Here is a 27,751-nt window from a genome sequence, read left to right as displayed (position 1 = left end):
GCTCCACACAGCAGCTTTCCATCTGCGATGTTATATGGATATGGAGAGGTTTAGGAAAGGTCTTAGAAGCATGGGGACCCGCAGTGTCATGGGATTTTACTCTTGAACACCTGTGGGATCCTGAGAAACTAAGCCAGTATTTGAATCAGGGACTATGCGGCTTACATAAATCTAAGGAGGTACAACTTATTTGGGGTTTGGCTTGTGCTTATCGTGCCCCACGTTGGGCGCCAAAAATCTGTCACGGATTTGACCAGATCAATCTATGTCCGTGACAGGGGCGACAGGCCTCTGCCCTCCCCCCCCCCCCACCCCAGTCCCACAAAATGGGAAGGAAGGAAGGGAGGAAAAGAACAGCGGCAACAATCTATGGAGGAAAACTTATTTTACTATAATATCGGAATACAAGATAACACAATAGATACAATTTAATTGAAACTGAGATTAATAAATCAGACAAGATGAGAGAGAGAGAGTTCCCGGGACCGATTCAAACCTGAAAAGCTTGGAACGGCCAGGAAAGCACCCTCCAGCACCCACTGCCAGGCAGCAAGAGAGCGCCCCCCCCACCCGGAAGGGCCAGATCCCGTGACTTCTGTAATGTACAGGGATAGGTAGCTGGGATTGGGCAGTGACACTTTAATGCCCCGTACACTACATGATGTTTTGATGTGGAATACTGAAACCCAAAACAAAAAAACAAAAACAAAAAACATAGAACCATGACATATGTTTTGTATGCATCAGAGAGCAAATGGCAGAGCAGGATCTGGGGGGATGTCCAAACAGAACAAGAACAGTCTTCCATTTAATGCCTGAAAACTGAGTGTGAGAAAACACACACACACAAAAGTTAAATCTTATTTCCCTAAGTCCTGCTTTTCTTTGCACATTCTTTGCATTCACATGTACTCCCAAATCCTACATACCCAGGACCACATTTCTGCAGCAACTGCTTACATGAAGAACACCTTGCAGAACTTAAGCTTTCACTACGGATCAAAGGAAAAGGCTAAAACTTCAGCTGGCTTCCAGAAGGTTGCCGTAGCTGACGTAGCAAAACAAACTGCCTAAATGGCTCCAAGAACTTCTGGACAGTCAATACACGTTATGGCCACTGAATTTTTTTTAATTTATAATACAAACTTGGCCAGCTGTTGGCCTGATTGAGAATCAAGGTTGTACAACGTATGTTTCCATTATCCAGCCTGAAGCATATAGCAATTATGAAAATCACTTTTATATAAAAGCTTTACTGTACAGTCGCATAAGTTGAAGGCACTTTTTATCTTGCAAATATACTCTTTAGATGGTAGACCTGCCCTATTAGCTTACTTTTACCATGACAGCTTCAACTCTCACACATCTAACAGTACCTTCTAAAAGCTGTTTATGTCCCATTTTAATCTTAAAGAAAACTATACAGATCTTTGTCTTTTATCACACTGTGCCTCATAAATGTAAAGAATTTAGCAGTTCTCCAGTGCACAACATGTATTTGCAAGGTTAAGCTAGGATAGCTAGGATACTGGAATTACATTTGCTGTTTCAAGCTGCTCAGTCCTCACTTCCAAGTTTTCAAAATGATGACTTTGTTTATGAGTACCTGGAAAGCTAGGAGTTGTTATAATGATGCTTATGAGGAAAAAAAAGTGTATGATAAACCAGCAAAAAGTTTGGCTTTCATTCTTATTCCTCTTCTCTGAAGGGAGAGAATCACAAAGCTTTTTAGAAGAAACACTTCATCACCTTCCATCACAATAGAACGAAAAAATCTCTTCATGAACCGTTCTGCATCTATCTGGATAGCAGTGAACTATGCTCATGCCAGCTGTGTGAAAGGAAAGAACATTTCAGTTACACCAAGAAAAGCAGGTATTATATCTTCATGATCTGTATTACTGCAGTGTCCTGCTGAAGCAATGGTATGATTTTCTTCAAAATTATTTTCAAAATGTTATCTCCTGCCATACACTTATCCTTTTCACTGATTCAGAGCACAGCAGTTTGGCCTTCCTTATTGGCTTCTGTATGAAATCTTTATTGAAGTCCATAGCGGAAGTCCATCCATTTTTACGATATCAGGACTTTAAATCTGATTTTTTTTTGCTGAACTATAAAATACTATACCCAAAAAAACTATATAGTGACATTTGCATACCATACTTCACCAGCTTCCTCTATTTCTGATGGTTTTTGTAACTTCTTTATCATAGAATCATAGAATTGCTCAGATTGGAAAAGATATTCATCATCAGCAAGTCCAACCGTAACCTAACCATAGTACCCTAACCTTAATAACTCTCCACTACAATGTGAGGAGTCACATATTTACAAAGAACAGGCTGACACCGTATCATACAATCAAGGAATTTTTTCTACAGACAATTCACATTTTGGGAAAACTTCAAATTTCAGCTATTTTTTAAGGCCAGTTACCTATTACACAGTACTACAAGGGGCATGTGAAAAACACTAATCCTATGAGCTATGCACTGCAGATGCCTATTCACAGATTCTCAACTGAGTTAACATCAAGATCTTCTGAAATCCTAAACTTCCCAGAGTAACAATTTTTTTAATTTTAATTAAGTTTCAAAAGTGCTTCTCATTGCTGAAAGGAACTATCAGTAAAACCCAAATTACCACTATGACTCCTTGGGAGATTTTCAGAGGGAGAACTGTCCATTTGGATTAAAAATTATATAGATAAACACAGTTGCTGAAATTGGAAGCTATTAGGAAGTTCTGGAAACTTTTCTACAGTTCACAATTAGAAGTACTCCTGATGTTTTGATTTTGCCTTTCAGACTCACTGAGCACCTGTTTAAAGAAAGGATTTTACTGATATCAGAAGTAGCGTTCACAAAAGAATTACACACACAAACCCAAATTTGTTGATACTATAAAGATTTAGTAAATACTTATTTCCAATTTTTCTAAGTCTCATACTGTTTGATGTTCTCAGCCAACTCCTCCATTTTTGGTAAAACACACCCAATTGACACATAATATCCAAAGCTTTCCTGCTTCCCCTGTACTGATGTCATCTGTTCCCAATTGCAGGGAAGTGTTTGACACCATCTAACATAAAAGCTCATCAGATCACAAAGCAATTGGTCATAAAATGGAACTTACCTACAACTCCTACAGAATACGAGTTGAGATACAGAGAGGCACTGACAAAAGCCACTCAGTGGACAAGGGTAAGTATTTCCATATGCCTCTTGAGAACATGAGGAGGTTCATTTTCAGCTCAGTAGTACATGGTACATACAGCTACATGGCAGGATATAAAGAGGACATTGTTGTAGCACACAAAAACATGGATAGCAAGAGAACACAGCGCATGACTTGCTGGCAAATCTCACAGTATTCTCTTAGTTACCTGCCAATAGATTCTGAACTGTTTGAAAGAGAAAAATTAGTAGTTTTATGCTGAAAAAAAGAAAACCAATATCACTATGTCATATGGTTCATTAACTTGTCAATAAGACATACCAACCAACGGAGGAAAAGCTGAAGATCTAGAAAGGGTATCAGAAATGATAGCCAGATCTGATTACACTTTAATTAAAAGACTATATTACTTTCTTTACTATTATCATTAGAGACCAGGTTGCTGTAATACTGTTCTTCAGAATGCCAGTAAAGATCAAAGTCAAATAAATGATAATTTTTCAATGTATGTAACATGGAATCCATTTTTAAGAGGGGGTTAACCTGCACTACTGCTTACATGTCCTGATAGAACATAATTAGTTGAAAAAGGGAGTATCATCTTTCAAGTATCAAATAAAAATTACTAATATATACAGTAATTCTTCATTGATGATGGCAACTGCTACTTTTGGTCAGAACTTTTGTTTTTTGATTGAGAAAAACATTAATATAAGATTGTCTTATTGCAAACATCATTTGCTTTTAGGTGCCCATAGAAACCAATGCTGTTAACATCACTGTTTCAAATGCTGCGTCTTCATATATCATTCAGCTCAGATGTATAACCAAGGATGGTCTTCATTGTGTTTGTATTTGGAGTAAAGAGATTTTGGTCCCTCACAGTAAGTTAATTTCCTGGGAACAAGCATAAGTGGAAAAACCCTTTTCCAATTTTATAATGTATGAACATTGTCAAATACTGTTGAAAATATTAAGACCGACCTGATTTCTATGAGTGCGCATCTCTATCTTTTCCCATGTTTACCAGAGCTCATGAACAAGCCAAGAATATCATATAATGCAACTACAGAAATATCATCAGGCAGAAGAAGTGTTCTTCTTAAGTGGGAGGTAATTTTCTCTCATTATGTTAAAACCATACCATTAACTCATTACTTTATAGGGGAAGAATAGACTTTCTCATTGTATGAGGACTACAGTGTACAAGAAAAAGGTATTGAATACTGAACTTGTGCTCTAGGATTCACTGCATTTGTATGGTGGTAAATCAGGTTCCAGAAATTAGCAAGGAAAAGGCACAATAATTTATAAACTACTTAAATTTATAGAAACCTCCAGGCTCAAATCACTGACTAGAATAAAGATTCTTTCCAATTAGCAGTAAACACTGGTGAATCTCAGGTTAACTATGAAATTAATTTTCCTTGAAAAAACTTTATAAGCCATACACAAGTGACATATCTTCTGTTAGACATGTTCCTGAGAAGCATTATTATTCTCAAGAGAGATAAAAAGTTTTTAGAAAAGCATCTTTTAAGACTACTGATTTAAATATTCAAAGTGCAAATACATTATAATGAGAGAAAAGGAGCATACCAAAACAACATCTAGCTGAACATATCCCACAACCATATTTAAAATTCACTCTATAAATCATAGGCTTCCCCTTTTCTGTAACAGGTGTCATTATCAGCTGACTGACTGTGCTCATCAGTCACTCTTACTAGCTCAAGTTCTCTTGATAAGAAAAGGATAGCTGACAGTCTGGAATTCCCATTTAAAGGGCCCACGGGTCCACAAGCAAGGTCTTACTGTTGTTTTTTAGTTGGAAGCTCACTCTGTCCAGATGCTGAGAGAATGAACATCTACGAATTCTCAGAAACTTACCATAGGAAATGTCTGAAGCAGAGTCTGTGTCTGTCTCTGAAGACAGAGGTTGGCAGAGTTTTTAAATATCAAAAAAATATGGGAAGTTTTGTAAAGACTCCTTTCTGTTTCTGTTAAGGGGAAAAAAAAGACAGCAGAGAAAATAATTTCCTCCTTTGGTTAGGATGAGATATCCCTTCTTTTCCTTTTTCTCCTTAGAAGAAGGAAAAGCTGCAAGGTAAATGATTCACTTTATGATAAAGTAAATTGTACTTGGCAATTCCAATGTTAAGAGAAGACAACGGTCTCTACTGATGAATTTTAATTTAAAAATATCTACATTAAATACAGGATCAAGGCTAGGAGCTTCTTTCAGGATAACTCTTGTACTGAACTAGTATACTAAATAACGTTCAAGTGCACCATCAAAGGATTGAGGGAAGGAGTATACGCAGTAATTAACATGTTAAAGTGAAAAGGAAAAAAAGAGGTAGCAGGAGAAGGGAGGCTCACCTGACAAACTTGTTTAAGCCAATCTCAAACAAACATTAAAAAAATTTTTTTTAAATGTCACAGTCTACCTGTAGTTCCTCTGATTTTTTTTTTATGTTCAATGTGTAAGCTTTACATAAGTTGGATGAAAAGGCGCAGAAAAGGTGATTTCAGCTCGTTGGACGTTAAGGTCCAACTTGGAAGTGCGTACTATTTTTATAGAAATAATATGAGATCTCCTGCAGGACTGCACAAGATAGACAGTGCTTTTCCTTCTCAGTCTAAGTTCTGTTGGTTTTTGTCATGTGTTGCATATCCTAGGAATAATTTTCCCTGCATACACTCATTTTCCATTTTCAAAGTCTGATCATAGACTCACAGAATCACAGAATGGCCCAGGTTGGAAGGTTCCTCAAGGATCATGAATCGCCAAAACCCCTGCCACGGCAGGGCCTCCAAATTCCCCATTTAATAGTAGGCCAGGCTGCCCAGGGCCCCATCCAATCTGGCCTTGAACACCTCCAGGCACGGGGCATCCACAACCTCTCTGGGCAGCCTGTTCCAGCACCTCACCACTTTCTGTAAAGAATTTCCCCCTAACATCCAACCTAAATCTTCCCTTTCTCAAGTTAAAACCATTTCCCCTTGTCCTGCCATTATCTACCCTTGAAAAGTGTTGACTCCCATTCTGTTTATAGGCTCCCTTAGGTACTGAAAGGCTGCAATGAGGTCACCACGCAGCCTTCTTTTCTCCAGGCTGAACAAGCCCAGCTCCCTCAGCCTGTCCTCATAGGGGAGGTGCTCCAGTCCCCTGATCATCTTTGTGGCTCTCCTCCGGACCCACTCCAACAACCCTCTGTCTCTCTTATACTGGGGGCTCCAGACCTGAACACAGTGCTGCAGATGCGGCCTCACAAGAGCAGAGTAGAGAGGCACAATTATCTCCCACCTGTCCCTGCTGGCCACCCCTCTTCTGATGGAGCCCAGGATACCATTTGCTTTCTGAGCTGCAAGAGCGCACTGCTGGCTCATGTTAAGCTTTTCATCCATCAGGACCCCCAGGTCCTTCTCTGCAGGGCTGCTCTCAAGGACTGCTCCTTCCAGTCTGTATAAATGCCTTCGCTTCCTCCAGCCCAAGTGCAAAAACTTGCACTTTGTTGTGTTGAACCTCATCAGGTTCATCCGGGCCACCTTTCAAGTCTGTTGATGTTCCTCTGAATGGCATCCCTTCCTTCTACTGTGTCAACCCCACCACTCAGCTTGGTGTCATCAGCAAACTTGCTGACAGCGCACTCGATTCCTTCATCAATATCACTGATAAAGATGTTAAAGAGCACCGGTCCCAAGACAGACCTCTGGGAACACTGCTTGTTACCAGCCTCCGCCTGGACATAAAACTATTAATCACCACTCTTTGTCTGCAGCCTTCCAACCAATTCCTTATCCATCAAGTGATCCACCCATCAAATCCACATCCCTCCAATTTGGAGATAAGGATGTGATGGGGGACGATGTCAAAGGCCTTGCTCAAGTCCAGTTAAATGATATTGACCGCCTTCCCTTTGTCCACCAATGCCTTCACTCCATCATAGAAGCCACCAGATTGGTTAAGCACGGCCTTCCCCTGGTGAAGCTGTGCTGGCTGTCTAGGATCACACTCTCATTCCTCATGTGATCAAGCATGACATGCAGAAGGATCTGTTCCATGATCTTCCCAGGTACACAGGTGAAACTCACCAGCCCGTAGTTCCACAGGTTCTCCTTGCTCCCTTTCTTATAAATGGGAGTGACGTGACCCTTCCTCCAGTCATCTGGGACCTCATCTGACAGCCATGACTTTTCAAATATGATGGAGAGCGGCTCAGCAACAACCTCAGCCAGCTCCTTCAGAACCCTGGGATGCACACCATCCAGCCCCATAGCCCTGTACACATTCAGTCTCATGAGGTGGTCTCGTACTTGCTCTGTCCTCACAGTGGCAGGGGGGGGATTTACCACCCCAGTCCCCACCTAGAGGTTTAGGGATGTAGGGCTCAGGAACATGAGAAATATTAGAATCCTGGCTGCCAGTATAGACTGAGGCAAAGAGCTCATTCAGTACCTCAGCCTTCTCTTCATCTGTTGAAGCCAGTTCTCCTTTTACATTTACCAGAGGAGGTACACTCATTTTGGCTTGTCTCTTCTGGCCAATGTACCTGTAGAATGTCTTCCTATTGTTTTTCACATCCCTTGCCAAGTTCAGTTCTGCCTGTGCCTTGGCTTTCCTGACCCCACATCTGCAAGTATGGACGGCATCCCTGTATTCTTCCCAGGTGACACAGCCTTGTTTCCAGAGCTTGTACGCACCTTTCTTTGCTCTCATATGCCCAGCAGGTCCTTGCTGAGTCATGCCCATTTCCTATCTCCTTTGCCTGGTTTCTTATTCAGAGGGATGGAGAGCTCTTGTGCTCTCAGGAAGGTATCCCTGAAGAGTAGCCAGCTCTCCTCAACATCTTTGTCTTTAAGGACAGCATCCCAACAATTGGCCAACAATTCTTTCAACAGCTTAAAGTTCACTCTTCCAAAGTTCAGGGTTCTGACCCCAGTCTTCACCAGACCACATTCCTCAAAATCACGAATTCAACCAGGGCATGGTCCCTGCAGCCCAGGCTGCCTCCATCCTTAACACCTTTAATGATCTCCTCCGCATTGGTGAGCAACGATTAGAGGATTAGGGGACACTAATCTGATTAGTGGACATTATTCCCCCAGAAGCTTCATCAGAGCTTCAAACAGTGGGATCAATTCTTTCTTCAGTATCTTGAGAAAAACTTCTGTTGTTTCCATTTTAAGAGCTTCCAGCATTAGCAGTATTAGTAGTATAGTTTACTAGATGTCATCCTCTCTATGTTACTCTGAAATTATCCAATTATTTCATTAAGAAACTCTCCTAATTTTGTGTTAGCTTTACACTATTAATTCTGCGCCAAGGTGACCAAGAAATAATAACCACCCTTGATATCAAGTGTCGGAGAATCCCCAGGCTTTATGTTTTTATTTCTATTTCTAACTAAATTGTAGTAATTTCCATTTTCGTGCACTAATTTTCTCATCTCTCATGAAGATTAACACAATAAAATAATGGCTGAATCACCACCTAAAAATTTCTATCAATGAATATACATTTCAAAGTTGTAGTATCATTACCAGCATTTATGCTCAAAGAGACCAGACGATTAACAGCCTAGTAGATGAACATTCCCTGAGGCATAAATTGCAATTGAACACCTCTCATTAACTTTCAAGCTTCTAATTATGATGGATATATGTTCCAATGAAGTGTAAAGAACATTGCTGCTTCTTCAGTGCTGCTATTACTAATTGGATACACATTACTAAGATTCCAATTAAGCAAAACCTCTAATCCTGTGTTTAAATCCTTTCAATTTAAGAATGCTTTTAATATTAAGAAAATGGTCTGCTTCACTGATTCCTGATATCTAATTGAAATAGTATGATATTATCCCCAATATTAAAAATGATATTTTGTTTCTATAATTCCATTGCTCTTAATTTTCAACACAGGACATAATAACATTTATAGAATAATAATCTTTTTATTCTTTTAGGTAATGCAAAGTGAGAACGCCATTGGATACTACATTGATGTTGAAAGAATACCCAACAGTTGCTGGGATTCACCAAATCGCATCATTCTAAAGGACAGAAAGGTTCTTCTAAATATCTCTATGGCTTACTATAGGATTCATATTTCTGCCTATAACAAAGCTGGACAATCTCCACAAACCATCTACACCGTCCCAGATTTCTCTGCAACAGGTACTTATCATTTATTGATCTGACTGGTGGAAAAGTTTTATAAGCAATCTCTAGACTAGCTTTTTGGCAGTCTGAAGGGAACCTACAGAAAAGCTGGGGAGAGACTTTTTATCAGGGCATGTTGCAACAGGATGAGGGGAAATGGCTTTAAACCAGAAAAGAGTAGATTTAGACTAAATATCAGGAAGGAATTCTTTCCTGTGACGGTGCTGAAACACTGGAACAGGTTTCCCAGTGAGGTTGTGAATGCCCCTTCCCTGGAAGCATTCAAGGCCAGGCTGGATGGGGCTTTGAGCAACCTGGTCTAGAGGGAGGTGTCCCTGCCTACAGCAGGGGTTTGGAATTAGGTGATCTTAAAGGTCCTTTCCAACCCAAACCATTCTATGATTCTGTGATTCTATGATTCTGATTATTTCTTAAGAAAGGATTTTGCTGGAAATTAACCAACAGATCAAGCAATTAAACATTTCTTGTACCACTTCTTGTTTTCTCAAGTTAGAGAAATAGCAATATGTTAGATCCATCTAGAAAGGCTTATGATGTGTACTCAAAATTAAGTAGATTCCAGCCTTTTAAACAAAGTTGTCAGAATTATGTGCAAATAAAAGCTTTTGGAGTTAAATAACTGGTAACACAGATTTATCCCCGCTGGTACATGAAAGAAAGAATAGGTAGGATGTGTACATCCTATTCCAATGAAGATGTAAGCTTTCTGATATCCGAAACTACAGGATTTTTAATTCTGACTATTATACAATGATCTTATTATAGTATAAGCTAGTTTTATTTATTATAATCTTGAGCTACAGCAACTTAAATACAAGATTCTCACTTTCCTTGGGAATGCCTTTTGTGTTGTTTTTTTAAATCAAGCTATAGCATTCACAACTGTTGCAAGGATCAAACAGCTGCGAACAATTACTTTTCCAGAATTTTCTAACGCGCCTCTCATTCTGTTCTCCTTCGCCTGCAAATTACTAGTAGTTTATTTTTGCTGCTTGCATTTGATTGCTTTAGCTCTTTTCTAATACAATACGTGATGCTATCTCTCCAAGACATTCTTCATCTAAGAACCACAGATTTATTAGATATCAGCCTGTCTTTCATGGCTTTCTCCAGACATCTGTTTTAGATTTGGTTTCACATACAGGCGGGCTCACTATACCTGTGGTGAATTACTGGGAAAATATTACATTAAGTTTGTTCCCAGGACAAATTCCTTCTCAGCATGCACAACTCTTGTGAAAATGTACAGATTTTTTTTTTTAAATTCTACTCTATTACAATGGTTTTCAGAATAAATGAAATACAGAAATTTGTCTGTCGTAAGATTCAGTTCTTACCCCGCATGATAGGGTGTTTTTCTTCTATATAAGTTTCATTTAAGAAGTCTTCTCTAGTTTAATAATCTGTCTCAAAAAACAACAGAATTTTTAAATAATTTTGCATTTTCTGCAAGAATGACACTAAGTTACACAGCTACAAAATGTAATTAGCTCCTTCTCCTCCGCCAGGTAAGAGTGATCACACAGTTGTTCTGCCTATAGCAGTTAATAGCAGTTCTCAGGAGATTGTTTAGCAGTGTCAGCCATCCCTTGCCTGAGGCATGGAGCAGCCATTTCCCCTTTAAGAAATTAAAGGTCCTGAACAGCAGTTAACACTGGAGGTCCCAGAGTCTATTGCAGAGTGCTAGTTGCTAAATTTCCTTTAATGACATAAAAGAGTAGGTATTACTGTGTGGTCATCAACATGATAACTACTTAATGAAGAATCTTCAGATGAATCAGAGAAAAAGACAGAAAAACACTGATGGGGAAGGGACAGTCTCCTTTCGTTTTAATTCATATCTAATGGTATATTTGTTTACAGATTTGCCTGGCCAAATTAATGTTAAGCCTCATGGAAATAATGTGGTTGTCACCTGGAATCCAGAATACAGTCCAAAATGTTTTGTGGTTGACTGGGGCACTCGTAAAGAGGATATGCGCATGAAAATAGTAGCTACAGCTGCTGGAAATTTCACGTTAGGTAAAAGCAACAGCCACATCTCATGCAGGCACCATTTCACTTACTGGTTATTTTTGGCTGGGGAGGGAAGGATTTTCATACTGTTTTTAAGAGCAAACCAAGGATCCAGCTAAGTGTACCCTATCCAACAATAAGATAACATCTACTTTTAAGAAACACCAAAGCAGGGAAAATAAAGATCCTTCAGCAGGATTCTTCTAGTCACATCTGGGCAAGAAATGTAGCTGAACTGCAGTTGCTGGCAAGAAGTCTCTCCTTTCCCAAATTCAGGCAGGCCTATACGCTACTTTTTGGCTAACACAGTGGCATAGGAACAAATAAAAGTATTTCTTGTCCCTAATTTCAAATATAATCTTCTCTGCTGCATACTTTCCTCTGTATTATTTTTTGTCCCCACAGCTGTGCTGTCAAAGCACAAACTCTCAACTCCTGTACCTACAAATCTGGGTATGAAAAGTTGCCGGCGGAGATCAGTTTACAGAACAGTCATCCAAAACCTCTATTGAAATCACATAAGTGACTCTTGCAGACACCATTCTGAACTGTCTTTTATGTATAGTACAGAACACTTAAGTTCAGATTTATGTAAGTAAGTGCAGCGTTTTCCTCAGTCCTGCAATATCTGCACTGTCACGTTACATCTACTGTTCTGCATGTTTTTAAATATGCTGGCTGGGAGAAACATTGTTCATTTGAACTAAGATGTGTAAACTTATTTTTGTTCACTGCTTTTTGTACAGCTGTTCAAGCTTCCCAAAGGTGGATTTTGGGAAAACATGGCATCTTTTAAAAACAAACCAGAGCTACATCTTGTTCTACTTTTGAAATAGTTTCTGTAAAGTACTGAAGGTCAGTGAGAAAGGATTCATACCTTTTATGCTCACTGTAAAGGACTATATCTTTAAGCTATGCTTTGAGGCACAGGAATTTATACGATCTATGCAAAAAAACTGTGAGGTTGTTTTACCTCTTCCTCCTCCTTTTCAATGATAACTTTTCAGTAAGCACTGAAATACGTCTGTTTGTTTTCCAGACAATATTAATCCATATAAGTTGTACAAAATCATGGTGCATGCATCTGATGTGTGTCAGTGTGAAAGTTTCAGAGGACATGAAAAGACTTTTGGAGTAACCCACTTTTACTCAGTTGAAGGAGGTACTCCTCTTTTTTATATATTTATGTTCCTTATATTTCTTCTCATTTCCTATCTGCAGCAAAAAAATAAAAAATAAAAAAAATCCAACATGTTTCTTTTCCAGGTGATTTAACATGCTCGTATAGTTAGCATTGCCTTTGGTTCTAGAAGTTATACACTGGCAAGGAATGACCTGAATGCTTTTCCTTAGTGACAGATCCATTAAAATGTTGTTATTACACATGACACTACAAAAATAACAGAAAGGGGGCACCTGAGTTATTACTCCTTGTAGCTCAAATGTAACTGTAACTGAAGTCAGATTTCCCAATAGAAATTCAATGATGTCTTATATCACAAATTGAAATTAATACAACCCTGACTGCTGAAGTGTTTGTAATGAGTTAATGATAGAGTTAATGATGAGATAATGATAGTGAAGATTACCTTCTTGGGCATTTCTTAATATCTGAGTGCTTTACTGTATGGAAGACTGTATGTATTCCTCTTTTGTTTTCCACCCTTTATATTGTACTTATGACAACTAGAATGAAGTAAAGATCTCCCCAGGTAGCAGCTAGGTTTCAGTCATATATGTCTACAGCATTAATGTTAATGCGGATCTTATTTTCTGAATTTTAAGTTCCTAGGATAGGACCCACTAATATAACAATTCTAAATATCACAAAGCATTCTGCATTTGTGAAGTGGTCTCAAATATCTGCTGAAGACTGTATGGGCTTTCTCCAGGGATACATAATCAAATACACAGATTCATCAATGAAAAAGTTTCTGGGTAAGTCTCCATTGCTCAGAACATAGCAGTAGTTCAGTGTTACGACAGAAATTTTTTCATACAGAGCCATTAATGTGCATTAATTAAAAGCACACTACTGAATCAGATTTCCCTGGGAACAGAGTGCTTCCAAAGATCAGTTTCTGGTTAGGGTTTTTCTGCTCTTGATGACTTCAAGAAAATTATATGTATTCATAGGAACATCTCAGATTAAATATTGGTAAGAAAAATTCCCTTAAAACATACAGTTTTAAGACAACAATAGAATTTCCCCATAACACTGAAAGGAAGATATATCTTTTAGTATTTCTGAGGTCTTATGATTTCAATCACAATACTTTTATGCTTCTTTGCAATTCAGCTAGGTTTGGCTCTGAGCATTTTTTTTAAATTCTATTTGCTGTAAATTTTTTCATACTTCTTACCTGTTTTGAAAGACATGGTTATAAATTTTAGAACATTTTCTTTAATTGATAGCCTTATTTATTGCTTAACTACAAAAGATAAACCTTCTACACATTGAAATAAAGCTCATAGCTATGCAGCTGCAAGCTCAAGCTACGTAAGTTTGGGGGAAAATAACCACTACTTTTATCTCTTTTGTTAAACATACCATAAACAATAATGCATTAATTTTGTACATATTGACTTTTAAATACAATTAAAGACATGTTATGGAAGACAAACAGCACTTATGGCCTGAGAAAGGAGAAAAACAAGGATTCTATAGGTCTTATTGGTGTATGTCTTCAGAAGACCACAAAAAATAACAGAAGCTTGAAGTTTACAGCCCTGTGCTCCCTGAAGTTAGCTTCCCTGAGTTTGACAGGGAATTCAGGGAGCTCTACTTCACCATGGGTACCTATCAGAGAGTGGAAGAGGAGACACAAGGGAGTCCACAAGGCTGAACTTAATTTTTTTACTCACCCCTAATGATCAGTACAACAGTAACACAACTGATTCCCATGTTTTCCAGATGGGAATAATAATTTTACTGGAGAATTCTAGGGTACCTGCAGGCTACAGTAACATTTCTAAGATCTCAGATTCTCAATAGCAAACTTGAAAAATAATTTCTGCCAAGTTTAAGGTGTTCTACTGCACTGATTATTCTAACTGGTGGAAAAGTCATCACAGCATCAGAAAAAATGGATTGAGATCAAAATTCTAAAAAGCAGATGAAGTTGAATATATGGACATTTTTCTGTACAGAACCCAAAATAATGGTACTGACACTGACTGATATGAATAACTACTCATTATGGCAGTGAGGGTAACGCAAAGGTCTTGTCTTGCAACTACCATTCAGTCATTGCTTAGAGGCAGTTCAGGTGCTTTGCTCTTTCCATGTCCTTATTTCAACTCCAACAACAAGGGGTTTTCATGAAACCATAGTACAGCATGTCAGGTATATATCCTATTAAACACAGCCTACCGTATTTATCACCTAAATATCCTGGTGTGTTAGGATCTCATGCTTTTTTACATCTGAAAGCCAAATGCATGTAAGTATTTTGAAGAATCTTACACCCACCCAAAGAAAATCTGCATACTGTGGCTTCTGACGTGTGGATCAGGACATAGGAATTTTGCCTTTTTCCTAGTCAACTACACAGATACAGACTCAAATAATAGAAATCATCTCACTGCCCCATTCTCTAACCACTCTTGTGTTTTCAGCTGCTAGCATCGACTCTTCTACTACAAGTTACCATCTTACTGGACTTAAGGAAAAGACCATCTACCGTGTAGAGATTTCAGGATTCACTAAAGCTGGAGAAGGATCACCATCTTTTTCACCACAATTCAGTACTCTAAAATATGGTACTGTGGAATCTGCATGCTACTGTGTTGCCCAGCAGCAATCTTGGCTTTATATGCCATTACACAAAGTATTATTCTACACCCTTTCTCTTTTCCCTGCTTTTCAAGGAATAACGAAGTGCTCATGCACAGGATTTATTATTCAGTTCTTGGTTCACTGATAACAAAGGCAAAATTGTTCAGTTGCTACTGATGAACTGTGTATCATGAAACTCTGCCTATATTTCTTTACCTAACATGCAGAGAAGATTTAACTAGGGTACCTCATCTTCATAACATTCTGTGATTGTTTTCATGTTAATTATTTTAACTTGTCTTTATTTATTGCAAACTCTTATCACAGGTTTCAGTAGTCGGAATAATCTGGCTTTGACTTACGAAGTTCAGTTGTCTTTGCTCTTGGCAAAATCTTGATCACATAAAGCTGGTTTGCAGTTAGATACCTCAGCCAAAACGTTCTTTTTTTGTAAAAAGAAAGTCAGTCTTTCTACTGTGGCTGTTGATCAAATCTTCTGTTTTCTGATAACTAGAGTCCTTTTTATCTAATATGTTCTATCATTCACTGGCAAGAATTTGCTTGTTTCACAGATGCCTCAATAGGCTAAGGCATTGTATTATATATTATATATATGTATATATATATTTCAATTATATATATAATATTTATAATTATATATTGTATTCACATGTGGTTAGTTAGGATATGGACTCTCAAGTCATTTCAACACATTATCAATTGGACAGAACAGGAATCCCAGAATATGAGTTAAGTCTGACTCATGTTTAAAGTATATCAAAGCGTCTCTGTATACTTGATAGCACAAGTCTGAGTCAGTCTTTTTGTTGCTTCCCATCAGAAAAAGGAGAATTTGAAGGTTTAATGACTGGCCTTTGTTTCAGCATGTTTGCTCTGGTTTTTGCACCTATGACATGTATTCTGATGCTTAAGAGGTAAGAAGTGAATACTGACTAATGCTATTAACAATAACTCCCTTTTATTTAACTCTGATTTTCATAGCACTGTGCCTTTTTTTGGTCATCAAAAGCAAATCAATTTAAAAGTACAAGGAAAAAAGCTCACCCCATACATTTACACAGTGAGAGAATTTACAAACCAGTAACAAGCTTATTTAAATACTTTGTCAAAAACTATAGCATTCTGCTTTTGATAGAGTTAACTAACTGATTACTTCCAGTCTCACATACCCGTGGTAAGAACTAGAATCATTTATCCCACGAGAAAATGGGCTACAGATAAGAAAACAATGGTGTATTTAATCAGTTTATTCTTTCATTCCCAACTGATGGTCATGTCTTTCCTATGGAAATGCAGGAGGAAATTCCACCAGTACACCTATAAATGCTGCAATCAAAGCATTTTCCTCTAAGCACATTTAGATTTTACTGTACAAATTACTCACATGTGAAAATAATGAGAAGAAATGGATGAGTAGGAAGAAAAGAGAATAACAAGGGTGCCTGCAAGATATGGATGAGGGAAGTGGTCTTCCCATCAAATTAATCTGAGGTGCAGTGAGGGCCGTATACTAACACTGAAAGAAAATGGCTTGCAAACTGATTCTGATACTTTTCTCATAAACTTAGTAGCATACAACCATTCTGATTACTATTATGATGACCTAGGATGCCACCTAACCTCATTCTCCCTTTAGAAAGCACCAGCTCCAGATGATGAATAGGAAGCCTTTAAAAAGGGACTAACCAGTTACAAAATCTATCTTTACATGGTCAGTGAGGAGATCAGATAAACTACAGCCTTAGGCTTTACCTTAACGAAGTACTTGACATCTAATGAAGTCTAGATTTGACTTTAAGACCAGACAACACTGAAGTCAGTGCTGAGGCAAGGTGATGGCCTAGATAACCTCATGCTGTTTCTCATAAATGTGCTGACATTTTTCATGTAGATATGAGTCATTGCCCAGAGCTCCCACAGTACAGCTCTGACAGCAGCTGCTGGCAGGGAGAAGCTCAGAGGGAAAGTGCTGAGGGATGTTCTACAGCGACCTGGGGTGACAGGAGAGATGGTGTGCCACCATCATGGCCTGTCCTCTTGGAAAGGAAGAAGGAGGAGAAAGACCCTTACCTCATCCTGATCACTAGAGAGGGAGAAAGTGGGGCCTTTCTGCCAGAGCTGCTCAATGTCCCTGCTTTCTAGAGATGCTCCTTCACAAGTAGCCCTTGCTTTGTGCCATTCACAGGGGATGAAAGGCAGCTTCTTCTCCCCAGAGCTGTCAAAAGCGGTGCAGGGAGCAGGCTCCAAGGCCTGCATGTACCTGTGAAGGTAACAACCAGACTGCTTAGAGACCAGCTGTCAGTTTTGTGGTTTTGAGCCCTAGGAACAAGAAAGGAGCTGGAAAGAAAAGCCTATGAGAGGGCTGAGGACAGCCACCTGAAACTGATGAGTATGGCACCATTCTGAGCCATGCTCTACTTCCCTCTGGGAGGATCAAGCTTTGAAACAAACAGTGGCTTTTGATTTTGCAGCATTTTAGAGTAAATTATCACTTACACTACTGCTATGGCAGAAACAAACTAGTGATGGTATGTTTGTGTCAGATGAAATGGTGAGATACTATAATTCCTTCCAGAAAGGGCTGAACTCATACTGTGAGAAAAGAATAGTACCCACGTTGCTCTCCACATTCCATTGCAGACTGCAGATCCTAGGGAGAGCTTTCTCCAGACCAGATGCGTGATTGTAAAGAAAAATGTAGCTTTCTTTTTTTTTTTTTTTTTTTTTTTTTCCTTAAGGAAAACTAAACTATGTAGAAAGGAGAAAATACTCTCTAAAACAAAAGTCATCCTACAGGTCCTCAAAGAATATAGAGATTTTTGTGGAAATGATAATGAATTAGGAATATGTGATAATAAAACTACAGGAAGACACAACATTGCCAGCTTGTGTCACAATTAATTTGTCCTTAAACAAAGATACTAACTCACCATCTCAACATAATCTAACAAGTTTGGCCTAGAGTTTTTGATTGCCATCATGCTTAATAGTCACTTAGAGCATCTTGTTTTGATGGTCATGAAAATACCAATAAGATGTAGATACAGCAGTTAATTTAAATGCACAGGAAATGCCATTTATTTAACCTGTCAATAAACTTAGGATATTTGTTCACAGGTTGAAAATATCATGCTGGTCCAGTGTACCAAATCCAAGAAAGAGCAGTGCAATCCAAGATATGGCAAGTACAATTCCAACGGTGTGAAAACAATGTACTAGAAAAGTCTTACCTGCTTGTTAATCACTATCACTAGCTATTACTGTTTTCACACTTCATCCTAACATAAGTCTCATTCCAACAGTTGGGAAGCTAGGGTTGTATCAGAAATACACAAATGGGAAGGTTGTTGTCTAGGCAGAGGCTGTATACATCTTTTGGCTTAATAAAGGTCCTCAGACTCCCTTTGAAAACACTTTAGATCACACTTAAATGAACTGTTGTTAAAAGAACAAGAAAATGTTGAATGGGTGAAGTTGTTGAGAGGGACAAGTTCAGTTATACCTAGTCCCTTTTCAACAACTGGAACAGATTACTAAGTACAAGTTATACAAAGTAACACATTGTGGCCTAATTCCACAAAAGTGGAATTCACAAGAGGTAATGCATACAGTGTTTTCTGAAGCCCAGTCTTCACCTCCCTGTCCCTGCATCCTTCTGCAGAAATTCTGGGGCTTTAGCTTGTTAGCTGGTAGCTATCTGAGGAGGCATCTACTAGTCAAGAGGCAACATAGTTCAAGAGCACCTTCAAACCTTCCCTACCCACAGAATTCCTGTATGTTCTGGTAAGGCTATTCGAATTTCAGGACTAACAAAGTGCCTGGAAAATAGCTAGAATACGTGATTCTGCTCCTCTTTTGCTGGTACCTGATAAAGTCCTTCCTCCAGTAGAACTCAGTTTACCTCCCAAGTCTCAGACTGCTAACCATTATGTTTTTGGAATAGGAATTTGTGCTGTTTCCTTTTAAAATAATTTTGATTTTCCTGGCAGACCTAAACTTAGTTTGGCACTTGTAGATCTAGTTTCTCAGGCCAACATTGTAAGCTATGGCAAAGCAGACTTGTGTTTATTTAGGACAAGGGAATGTTAGCCTAAATAAGCCTAAATCAAGTGAAATACATATTTCTTGATGTATCCTGATGGATAGAGATACAAATATGTCACTTCTTTGTTTCTAAGATTTAAGCTGATGAGAGCATGTCATTGTCAAGCTAAGCTGAAGTCAGAGTTTGGAGAGCTTAAAATGACACATTCACATAGGAAGAGGCAAGTGTACAATTAAAGATCAGAAGAGAAGCTTCAAGATAGTATCTACAGCCCAGCACTGTCAAAATCTAAGACAATAGAGCAAAATTACTAGCAATGACATTAATGAAGATACTGACAGGCTATTCATAATCAAGAGGTTAGATGAAGATAAGTATTTTTTTCTTCTTTTGTATAACAAAAAAGCCTGAAATCTGCCTTTTTGCTTTTCTTGTTTAATAGCAACCAAGAAGTTTGCTTTCCTGTAGGAGCTGCAATCTCCCTGCACATTAGTCAGACTAGAGATAGGATGAGGGCATGGTTCAGTGCTGTGGCTGATGAGGAGTAGATGCTATGGGGCTTCTGTCACAATTTAAGGTTGTGAGCCTACAGCTGGACTAAAGAAGATTAATGTCTGTGTGCAAGGGCTGGCACAGACCATGCTTTGGTGTTGTGACTATTCAGGATACGATAGGCAGGAACAGATCCTTGTCATGCTTTGTCAGATCACGCTGGTCCTGGGAGCTGGAAAGATTACAACCAATGCATACTGTTCATACATTAAAAAAATCAGTTCTTGTATAGAACTTATTTTAGATTAGTTAGTAAAGAGTTAGGGCTGCTGATCATAATAAATGGAATAATGGAAGTGCACGTCATGGAAGTTACCTCTTAACTTTGTTCTTTTGGCATTTATTTCAATATACTGACAATTTCACTTTGCCAAGGTATTATACCAATGTTACAATTTCTTCTTGTCTTTCCTTGCAGAGTAACTGGAAACCCATTTCAAAATCACTGCTTCGAACCCTGCCAGACAATGATACCACCAGTCTTTATGTCATAGAGCACGAGGAAAAGGCATCTTTGAAGTTAGAGCACTTTACAGATGGCAGAGAAGACAGCAAGCATGACATCAGAGAGTCAGAAGAACCTAGCAATAATATAGGCATAAATATAATACATAAAGAAATCCCTGAAAAAACAGTTACAAATGAAAAAGATGGAATAATTTCCTTTACGGTACCCCTCTTGAGTGACTATACCAGCATGGAGTGCAGCCAGAAAGCTCTGATGAGTCTGACAGTGAAGCTGCCTGCAAGACCTGCTCATCCTCACCTGGAAATGGAACTAAGTAGTAAGCCAACACAAACTGAACATCAAGTTTTGTTTGCTCCCCAGGACTACCTCAAACAAAGCCAGGTAGTATTTTTGCCACCTAGACCAACTTCGGTGGGAAAAGTCGATTTGAACTGAGGAATCTTGAAAAATTCAACTTTCAAAACCTCAGGTACATGAATGCAGGGCATTAAGAGCATATAAGACAGTGACTTTGTGATGAGAACTGTGCTCTAGTTCAGTGGGCATCCTTCCTCAGACCCCTTGGTCTGAGGAAAACTATTTCTAGTCGTCTAGTCTAAAAACAACAATTTCTAGTGATCAGAAGAGCTTGCTACTTAGTATTAGCAGTGTAAGATCTGGTTTTCAGATATAACAATAATGTTCTTCAGTAAAAATCCTACAAAAACCACCTACCATGACAAAGCTCTCTAGTTAGTTGAATGAACAAAATAGTGGGATGCCTTGAATTTAGGAATAGAAAATGATGCTTACACATCTATGGAACTTAGATGAATAATCCTGATGAAGAAAAGATGGTAACAAGTGTTATTATTACCAAAGTTTTACTTGCATTAAGGCTATTTCTTCTTATGTTTATCTACACAGACAGAAATCCATTTATATTCTTGTGTGTGATGAGGTTGCAGATACTATTTCACCTTGTATACAATAACAAAAACTGTGGAACAAAATTAATGAGCTGAATAGCTAGTTCATTTAGTCATTCCCCAAGCTTTGCATAGAGAAGATGCCATTGAAATATATCAGCGCCTCTGTATGATTTATATGTGACTGCATCATGTATCTCCACAACGCACTGATCTGAACTGCTTACAGGGACTTCTCTCTCACCCAAAAATTCCATAGGCATTAATGGTTTGCAGTTATTGTAGAAGTTTGTTACTGTCATCTCTATTCTGTGGAGCATTTTATTAAGATTATTTCATGAAGAAAGAAGTTTATCAATTTCTAAGCACTGGATGTTCCCTAGACTGACATCTCTAAGTGAAAAGAAAAGACTCTTCTATGTGGAGACCATTATGAAGAGTATACTTGATAAACAGTCTTACCTAGACAAAAAGGGACGTGGACTAGGAGGCACGGAGTGTTGTGTCCTCAGATTAGGGGTAGCTGTCTAAAAATACAAGTGCATATAGAGATGTAAAAAACCTGCAGAATACTGCCTCTAGTAACATACATGCAAGATATTTCATTTTATTTAGAATACTGTGTTCAAGTGGTTTCAGCTGGTTATACTCTTAACTTCAGTTCAGTTGGTTGCAGTTATATGCTCTTTATTGTCAAGATGTGTTACGTGAAAAGTGTAATTGCAAACACGGGGGCTCAAGGCCATAAACGCCAATGTATTTTGAATATATCTTGGGGTTTTTTAGGCAGCATACAGAAATTGCTCCAGATGACCAGAGTTAGCATTAGTGAGAGTTTAGACATTATAAAAGCTTAAACACTTGACTGCAGGCCTGGATGGCACACAGGCACAGTGATTTATAGCATGGGATAAGATACTGCAGGGTTACAAGGATCTAGTATTTCTTATTTACAGAGAAATGAATGTAATATCTATTCTCTAACATGGCCTGTGTATTGAGCACAAGTACAAGGTTTAACAAAAAACCAGCATCCAAGTATAGGACAATAACAAAAAAGAAGAAAAAATTGTGAATGCTGGAGGTAAGTGAATTCTCACAGTGTTGATGTAACAAAGGGTACCATCTGGCTATGTGACACCTTTTAAGTGGGTAAGATATGCATAGAGCCTAGATAAGGCCTATGGCTAAATAACTGCTTTACTGCCAGCTGTGCAATTCGTGATGCGCAGAAAAAGAGTGACGAAGGTGCAAAACAAAATTGCTTTGACATTTACATTCCTGAACATAAGTTCTTCTCGTTCTCACATTTCTCAGTTTTTCTCATATTTCTAAAGTGTCTCAAAAGCTAGGTAACAGAAAAAGAGATCTGTGGATGCCAAGTCATGGCACATTACTGAGTCAGCAGTGACTAAAAAGAGTATAGTAACAGTAGTGAGTCAATTAGCACCTGAAAACAGCAAAGTCAATATGCTGCTTTTTTCTGGTAATGAGAGTAAATCAATTTTTTCTTGCATACTTTAATGTATGAATAGAATGAACACAGAGATACATTTTTACACATTTTTTACACTTGAGGGTAGATCAGAGCAGTAACTAGACAGCACTCAAAAACATGACAGTGTTTTTTAGATATGGGAAATAAAGTCACTCAGCCTAGAACAGCAGATTGCAGTAATCACAATATTCCAGAGCGTTTTTTTTCCCCTCTGTATTAACTGTCAAATAGAATAATAGGAACCACCGAATGTTATAAATTTGCTAAAAACCAAAGCTTTGTCAGTACTCTGACAATCTTAAAAGCCACCTTACAGCACAAGGGCAACTGCACTTGAACAGTCCTCTGAAGGCAAAGTACAGGAGAAGCCCATCGACTTGAATCAACTCCAGCTACTGCTATAAAAATTGTAAAGTAACAAATCATTTAATTAAAGCGTTCCAATTACGAGATACTTGTCTCAGAGCTTTGAGCTTTGGGATATGTCTTGCAGGGTCTTGGTTTACTTATTTTCTTCTTGCACAATGATTTTTTTTCCTTAAAGAACTGAGTTTGCACTGCTTGGATTATGTTAACTGTGTTTTAGTCACTGTACTGTTGAGCTCTGTAGGACAGTAGATAATAAAACTCAGGACTTTGAGTCTGAGGTTTGCGTCAGTCACTTCTGAACATAGCTTGCCCCTAGCACAAATTACACACTTGCTGTCTATTTTGTTTCTACAGCAGAAGCACCAGTTTGACTGATAAAACTGAAAACAACCTGCTGTTCTAGAAACTGTCATTCACATCACCCATCCTGTCCTAGTTTCGGCTGAGACAGCATTAAAAGCACAGCAGTGCTTGGGTTATTGCTGAGAAGAGTCACCGCCATGATGGCGTGGGGGCAGAGGGTGCGGCAGAGGAAAGGGGCCTGAGTTTTGCACAGGGTATTCCATATCATGTGACATCGTGCAGAAAGCCAAGGGGAGGTGGCCAGGAGTGGTTGCTGCTTGGGGGTTGGCTGGGCATTGGTCAGCGGGTGGTGAGATACTGCATAGATATCAGGCAGGCTGTTGTACTATGAAATGGGTGCTGGTTAGCAAGTGGTGAGTGACTGCACTGTGGAGGCATATACATATATATATACATATAATAGAATCATAGAGTCATTAAGGTTGGAAAAGACCTGTAAGATCATCTAGTTCAACCATCTACCTGCCACCAATATTGCCCACTAAACCATGTCCCTAAATAAATATATATATTTATATAATAAAATAATACATATATAATTAACAGTTATAATCACATGTTTATTTCCATTTTCCTTTTCTGTCCTAGCAAATAGTTTTTATCTCAACCCATGAGTTCTATTTCCCTCCCTCATCCTACTGCATTCTCTCCCTCATCCTACTGCAGGTTACTGAGTGAACACCTGTGTAGTGCTGAGCTGCCGCTGGGTTAAACCATGATAGTTCTCAGAGAAGGGCAGAAATTTTACAGGAGGAAATCAAAGAATTTGCTGAAGTGGTAATAAAAAAATCTTAAGGAAGAATGGGCACAGGAATAGCCATTACAGGCTAGGGAACTTGCAGTGGAACAGTTTCAGGTTTTTAGTGGACATACTGAAGTCTTGGTAGGCTGGAGAATAGAAGATACACTACTTAGCTGCAGGTTGAAGCCCAATTTTGGTACATGGTTAGAATGGAAATGGATTGCAGAACCCAAAGCTTGGTCTTTAACAGTAACTGCCAATGTTAAACTTTGCTCATAGCAGTTCAAGTCAAGGTACACAGCAAACAGCAACATTCACCATTTCTTGTTAAGTCGATGTTAAATTCTTGCATTCCTTTAAAATACATGGTTGCTGGAAGATTTCTAGTGATTCATAGGAGGTATCTGCTACCATACCTGCAGCTACGTGTTTGGTGGGCCATCACACTGAAAGACTAAAATAGCTAGCCAGATGTGGTCATAAATTGAAGAGTAATTTTGACCTTGGAGGACTGGGATGTTCTGACAAAAATCAGGTAATTTCATGTTTTACAACTCTGAAAACTTGAGAAGAAATCCAAGATTATTTCACTGAGTAATCACTAAGTACAGAGGATGTGCCACATTCTGGACACTTCCCATTCTTCAGGACATACAGTGACTTCCAAAAATAATTTCACAGACAAGAGCAAGTGGCAGCAAGACACGAGTAGTTTGAAGTGCTGACTTGTGAGACTGCAGCTGTGCTACAAGCAGTGCCTGTAAATACTCCCTGCCATGCAAGCTTCATAGTCTGTTTCTTCAGTAGAATTTGTGGCCAATTCAGCTGATGTTCTCCCCCTAAAATTCCAGTCACTATCTGAAAAACAGAAGAAAGTCTGTTTCCACCTGGCAGTTTGCACGCAGGCACTCTTTTTGGAGGGCAAGAGGATTAAGTAATAGACACATGCAGTCCTATGCCATCTGTCACATCACTGGCACATGCAAGTTGCTAGAAAAAAAAAGTAGTCCCTACATACTAGAACTAAAATTGTACTGTAGCAGGAATAAGCGAAGGCCATGAAGGCCCACTGAAGGCCCATCTGTTCCAATCACTGGAAAATGATGAGATGTAAACAGCCAGATATAATTTTGAACCAGACATGGTCATCTCAAATAAATAGTATACCAGAACAGGCCTCAAATGGCAAGAGATATACAACAGGAGCTGCTTAATGTGCCAGCCAATTAAAGAAATCTCAGAGTATCTTTTCTACCGTGGGATAGCTCAGCATCTCTTTCCTCTTGTAAGTCATCAGGACACTGGAGATGTAACTAGAATTACTGGAGTCAGTCCAGGACAATGCAGACCATTAAGGACTTCCATTTCAACTACCACAAAGTAATTATTTTGTTTTAAATAAACACTGAGAGAGATAACTACCTTGATTCAGACCAGCTTGAATAACTGCTTTATTTACTTGATAGCACTTGCTCTCTCAGTGGTGAATTGCCTTTGGTTTTTAATTGAAAACCACAAATTCAAAGTTAATGCCAGCATTTATCCATATCAAATTTATCAATTTATCGTAGAATCATGGAATCACACAGTGGCCTGGGTTGAAAAGGACCACCATGATCATTTAGTTTCAACCCCCTGCTATGTGCAGGGTCACCAACCACTAGGACAGGCTGCCCAGAGCCACATCCAGCCTGGCCTTGAATGCCTCCAGGGATGGGGCATCCACAACCTCCTTGGGCAACCTGTTCCAGTGTGTCACTGCCCTCTGAGTGAAAAATGTCCTCCTAATCATAGAATCATAGAATCACAAGGTTGGAAATGACCTCTAAGATCATCTAGTCCAACCGTCTCTTCATCACCATTGCCAACACAAGCTACTAAACCATATCACGCAGCACGAAATTTTTATTTAACTTAAACCTCCTCTGCCTCAGTTTAAAAACATTCCCCCTTGTACTACCACTATCAATGTCCCACAGAACTTCAGATTCTAGTCTGACCAAAAAATTAGCCTTTTAGTTTGCTGAATTGTGAGAATTTCTAAGTTAGAAATACAGGAACATCAATTCTTAGGAAGGTTATTGCCACATAAGCATCCCTTTCTGGTGCAACATTTATAAGTAACGGAATACTAAGAAAAAAGGAGGAGTCTCAAACTGATCAGAAATTCAGCAGATAAATACGTATTAAAATAAAATGAATATGTTTTTACTACAGTTGGATCATCTACTTCATGAAAGACATTTTTTCAGTGTTATAAAATGTGACATTAGGCAAGCCAGATATCTTTTGCAGTTAATCAAGGAAGATGCACAACTTGAAAGAGCAAAAAAAAAGCTGCAAGTAAGCAGAATAAAAAGTAGCAAAACAGACATTAAACACTGAAAGTACACAGCCTATATTAGAAGTGGAAGATGAAAATTCAAAGAACTTTAAAAGTTTTCTTTTTATGAACCTTCAGCTTGTAAGACAGCAGGACGGCAGAAGTGAGGCTTAGTCTCTGCAAAACTGATACTGCAACAAACAACACCAGAGAGTCCTCTCCTCCTATTCTATTAATAGTTCTGCAAATCTCCTACAGTTGACATAATCCTAATTTCCTCTCTTAAGATCAACATTTCTGAAATGACAGACAGTCAAGACAGAGGTTTTTTTTATTCTGTAGACCAAAATTCACACTGCCATGCCATTTAGATAAACAGTGAACAATGAGATAAGCTGCAGAAGTATGCCTGTATCTGTCCTACTGGGAAGACCAGGTTGCAGATAGCCTATAGGTCTTCCAAAAGGAAGATGTACAGTTACACATTCCATACAACTGCTGAGATGATATATTATTAACTGTAGAGGTGTTATTAACAAAAAAGTTAACAACAAGGCAAATATAGCTTTATAACAGGGCGTAGCCTGTTAAATTTTATCTTGAAAGGAAGGTGTTTGCTGTGACTTTTGAGGGCTATAGTCAAGCCAAGTGCTAAGCCCTTCCAGAGAGTGCCTGCATGCCTGCAGTTTTTGAAAGCTAATTTAACATGCCTGCCATGGACCAGTGGAAACTAAGGGGCACACAGTTACTTGAAGGCTCACACCTGGACTGAAACAGGTGTAGGTTTACTTCTTTAAAAACTAGGTATCTGCATCCGATCTTGACTTGAAATGATGTCTCTTGGAAACAGCTCCTTGAGGTAACAGTTCTGGAAGATCAGTGACCTTTCCATTTGCAGGTCTAACATCAACTTCCTATAAGCCTGCTCTTCAGGAACACAGCAATGAATTAGAAAGTGAACTGCAATTAACCTGTACTAAGTCAGATCAACTGAAGTCGATAAGAACAGATGTGACATAAAACATACGTATGTATATAATATGTCAATATGCTTTAGGTTCTGTCACAGCTGTGTAAAGGAAGAAGTAACTATCAATGTCTATAAAACATACCTAGATATTTACCCAGGTACAGACGTTATTGTAACTTCCCAACACCGCACGTCCTGGTTCCTCGCGTCTAAACAGCAATAGCACACTGAACACATAATCTGTTTCTCCAGTTACGCTGGGTCACAGGTGAGGTGTTCAGGCGTCCACCCAGAGCCACCCACAGCCGCACCCGCCCCGCGCCATCATGGC

At 38.8% G+C, this 27,751-nt stretch overlaps 1 protein-coding gene and 1 long non-coding RNA gene across 2 annotated transcripts in view; one reads left to right on the top strand and one right to left on the bottom strand.

Annotated features, from left to right (window-relative positions):
* Positions 1–21,581, top strand: part of LOC125686565 (interleukin-31 receptor subunit alpha-like) — a 29,234-nt gene extending 7,653 nt beyond the window's left edge. The window contains exons 4-15 of the mRNA XM_048930700.1: positions 1,709–1,875; positions 3,067–3,206; positions 3,929–4,064; positions 4,211–4,293; positions 9,150–9,360; positions 11,230–11,388; positions 12,422–12,544; positions 13,168–13,320; positions 15,001–15,144; positions 16,002–16,095; positions 18,299–18,362; positions 20,197–21,581. Of these exons, the coding sequence (XP_048786657.1) occupies positions 1,709–1,875; positions 3,067–3,206; positions 3,929–4,064; positions 4,211–4,293; positions 9,150–9,360; positions 11,230–11,388; positions 12,422–12,544; positions 13,168–13,320; positions 15,001–15,144; positions 16,002–16,095; positions 18,299–18,362; positions 20,197–20,682 (1,960 nt within the window). The 3' untranslated portion in view covers positions 20,683–21,581. The remainder of the gene's footprint in view (positions 1–1,708; positions 1,876–3,066; positions 3,207–3,928; positions 4,065–4,210; positions 4,294–9,149; positions 9,361–11,229; positions 11,389–12,421; positions 12,545–13,167; positions 13,321–15,000; positions 15,145–16,001; positions 16,096–18,298; positions 18,363–20,196) is intronic.
* Positions 329–27,751, bottom strand: LOC125686566 (uncharacterized). The gene is made up of 5 exons (XR_007373828.1): positions 27,563–27,751; positions 21,618–21,682; positions 5,071–5,180; positions 3,139–3,279; positions 329–1,831 (listed from the first exon to the last, which is right to left on the bottom strand). It is a non-coding gene; the product is annotated as an uncharacterized LOC125686566 (long non-coding RNA).

The sequence above is a fragment of the Lagopus muta genome, chromosome Z (assembly GCF_023343835.1).
Source record: "Lagopus muta isolate bLagMut1 chromosome Z, bLagMut1 primary, whole genome shotgun sequence".
NCBI classification, from domain to species: domain Eukaryota; kingdom Metazoa; phylum Chordata; class Aves; order Galliformes; family Phasianidae; genus Lagopus; species Lagopus muta.
This window is presented reverse-complemented; position numbering and strand designations above follow the sequence as displayed.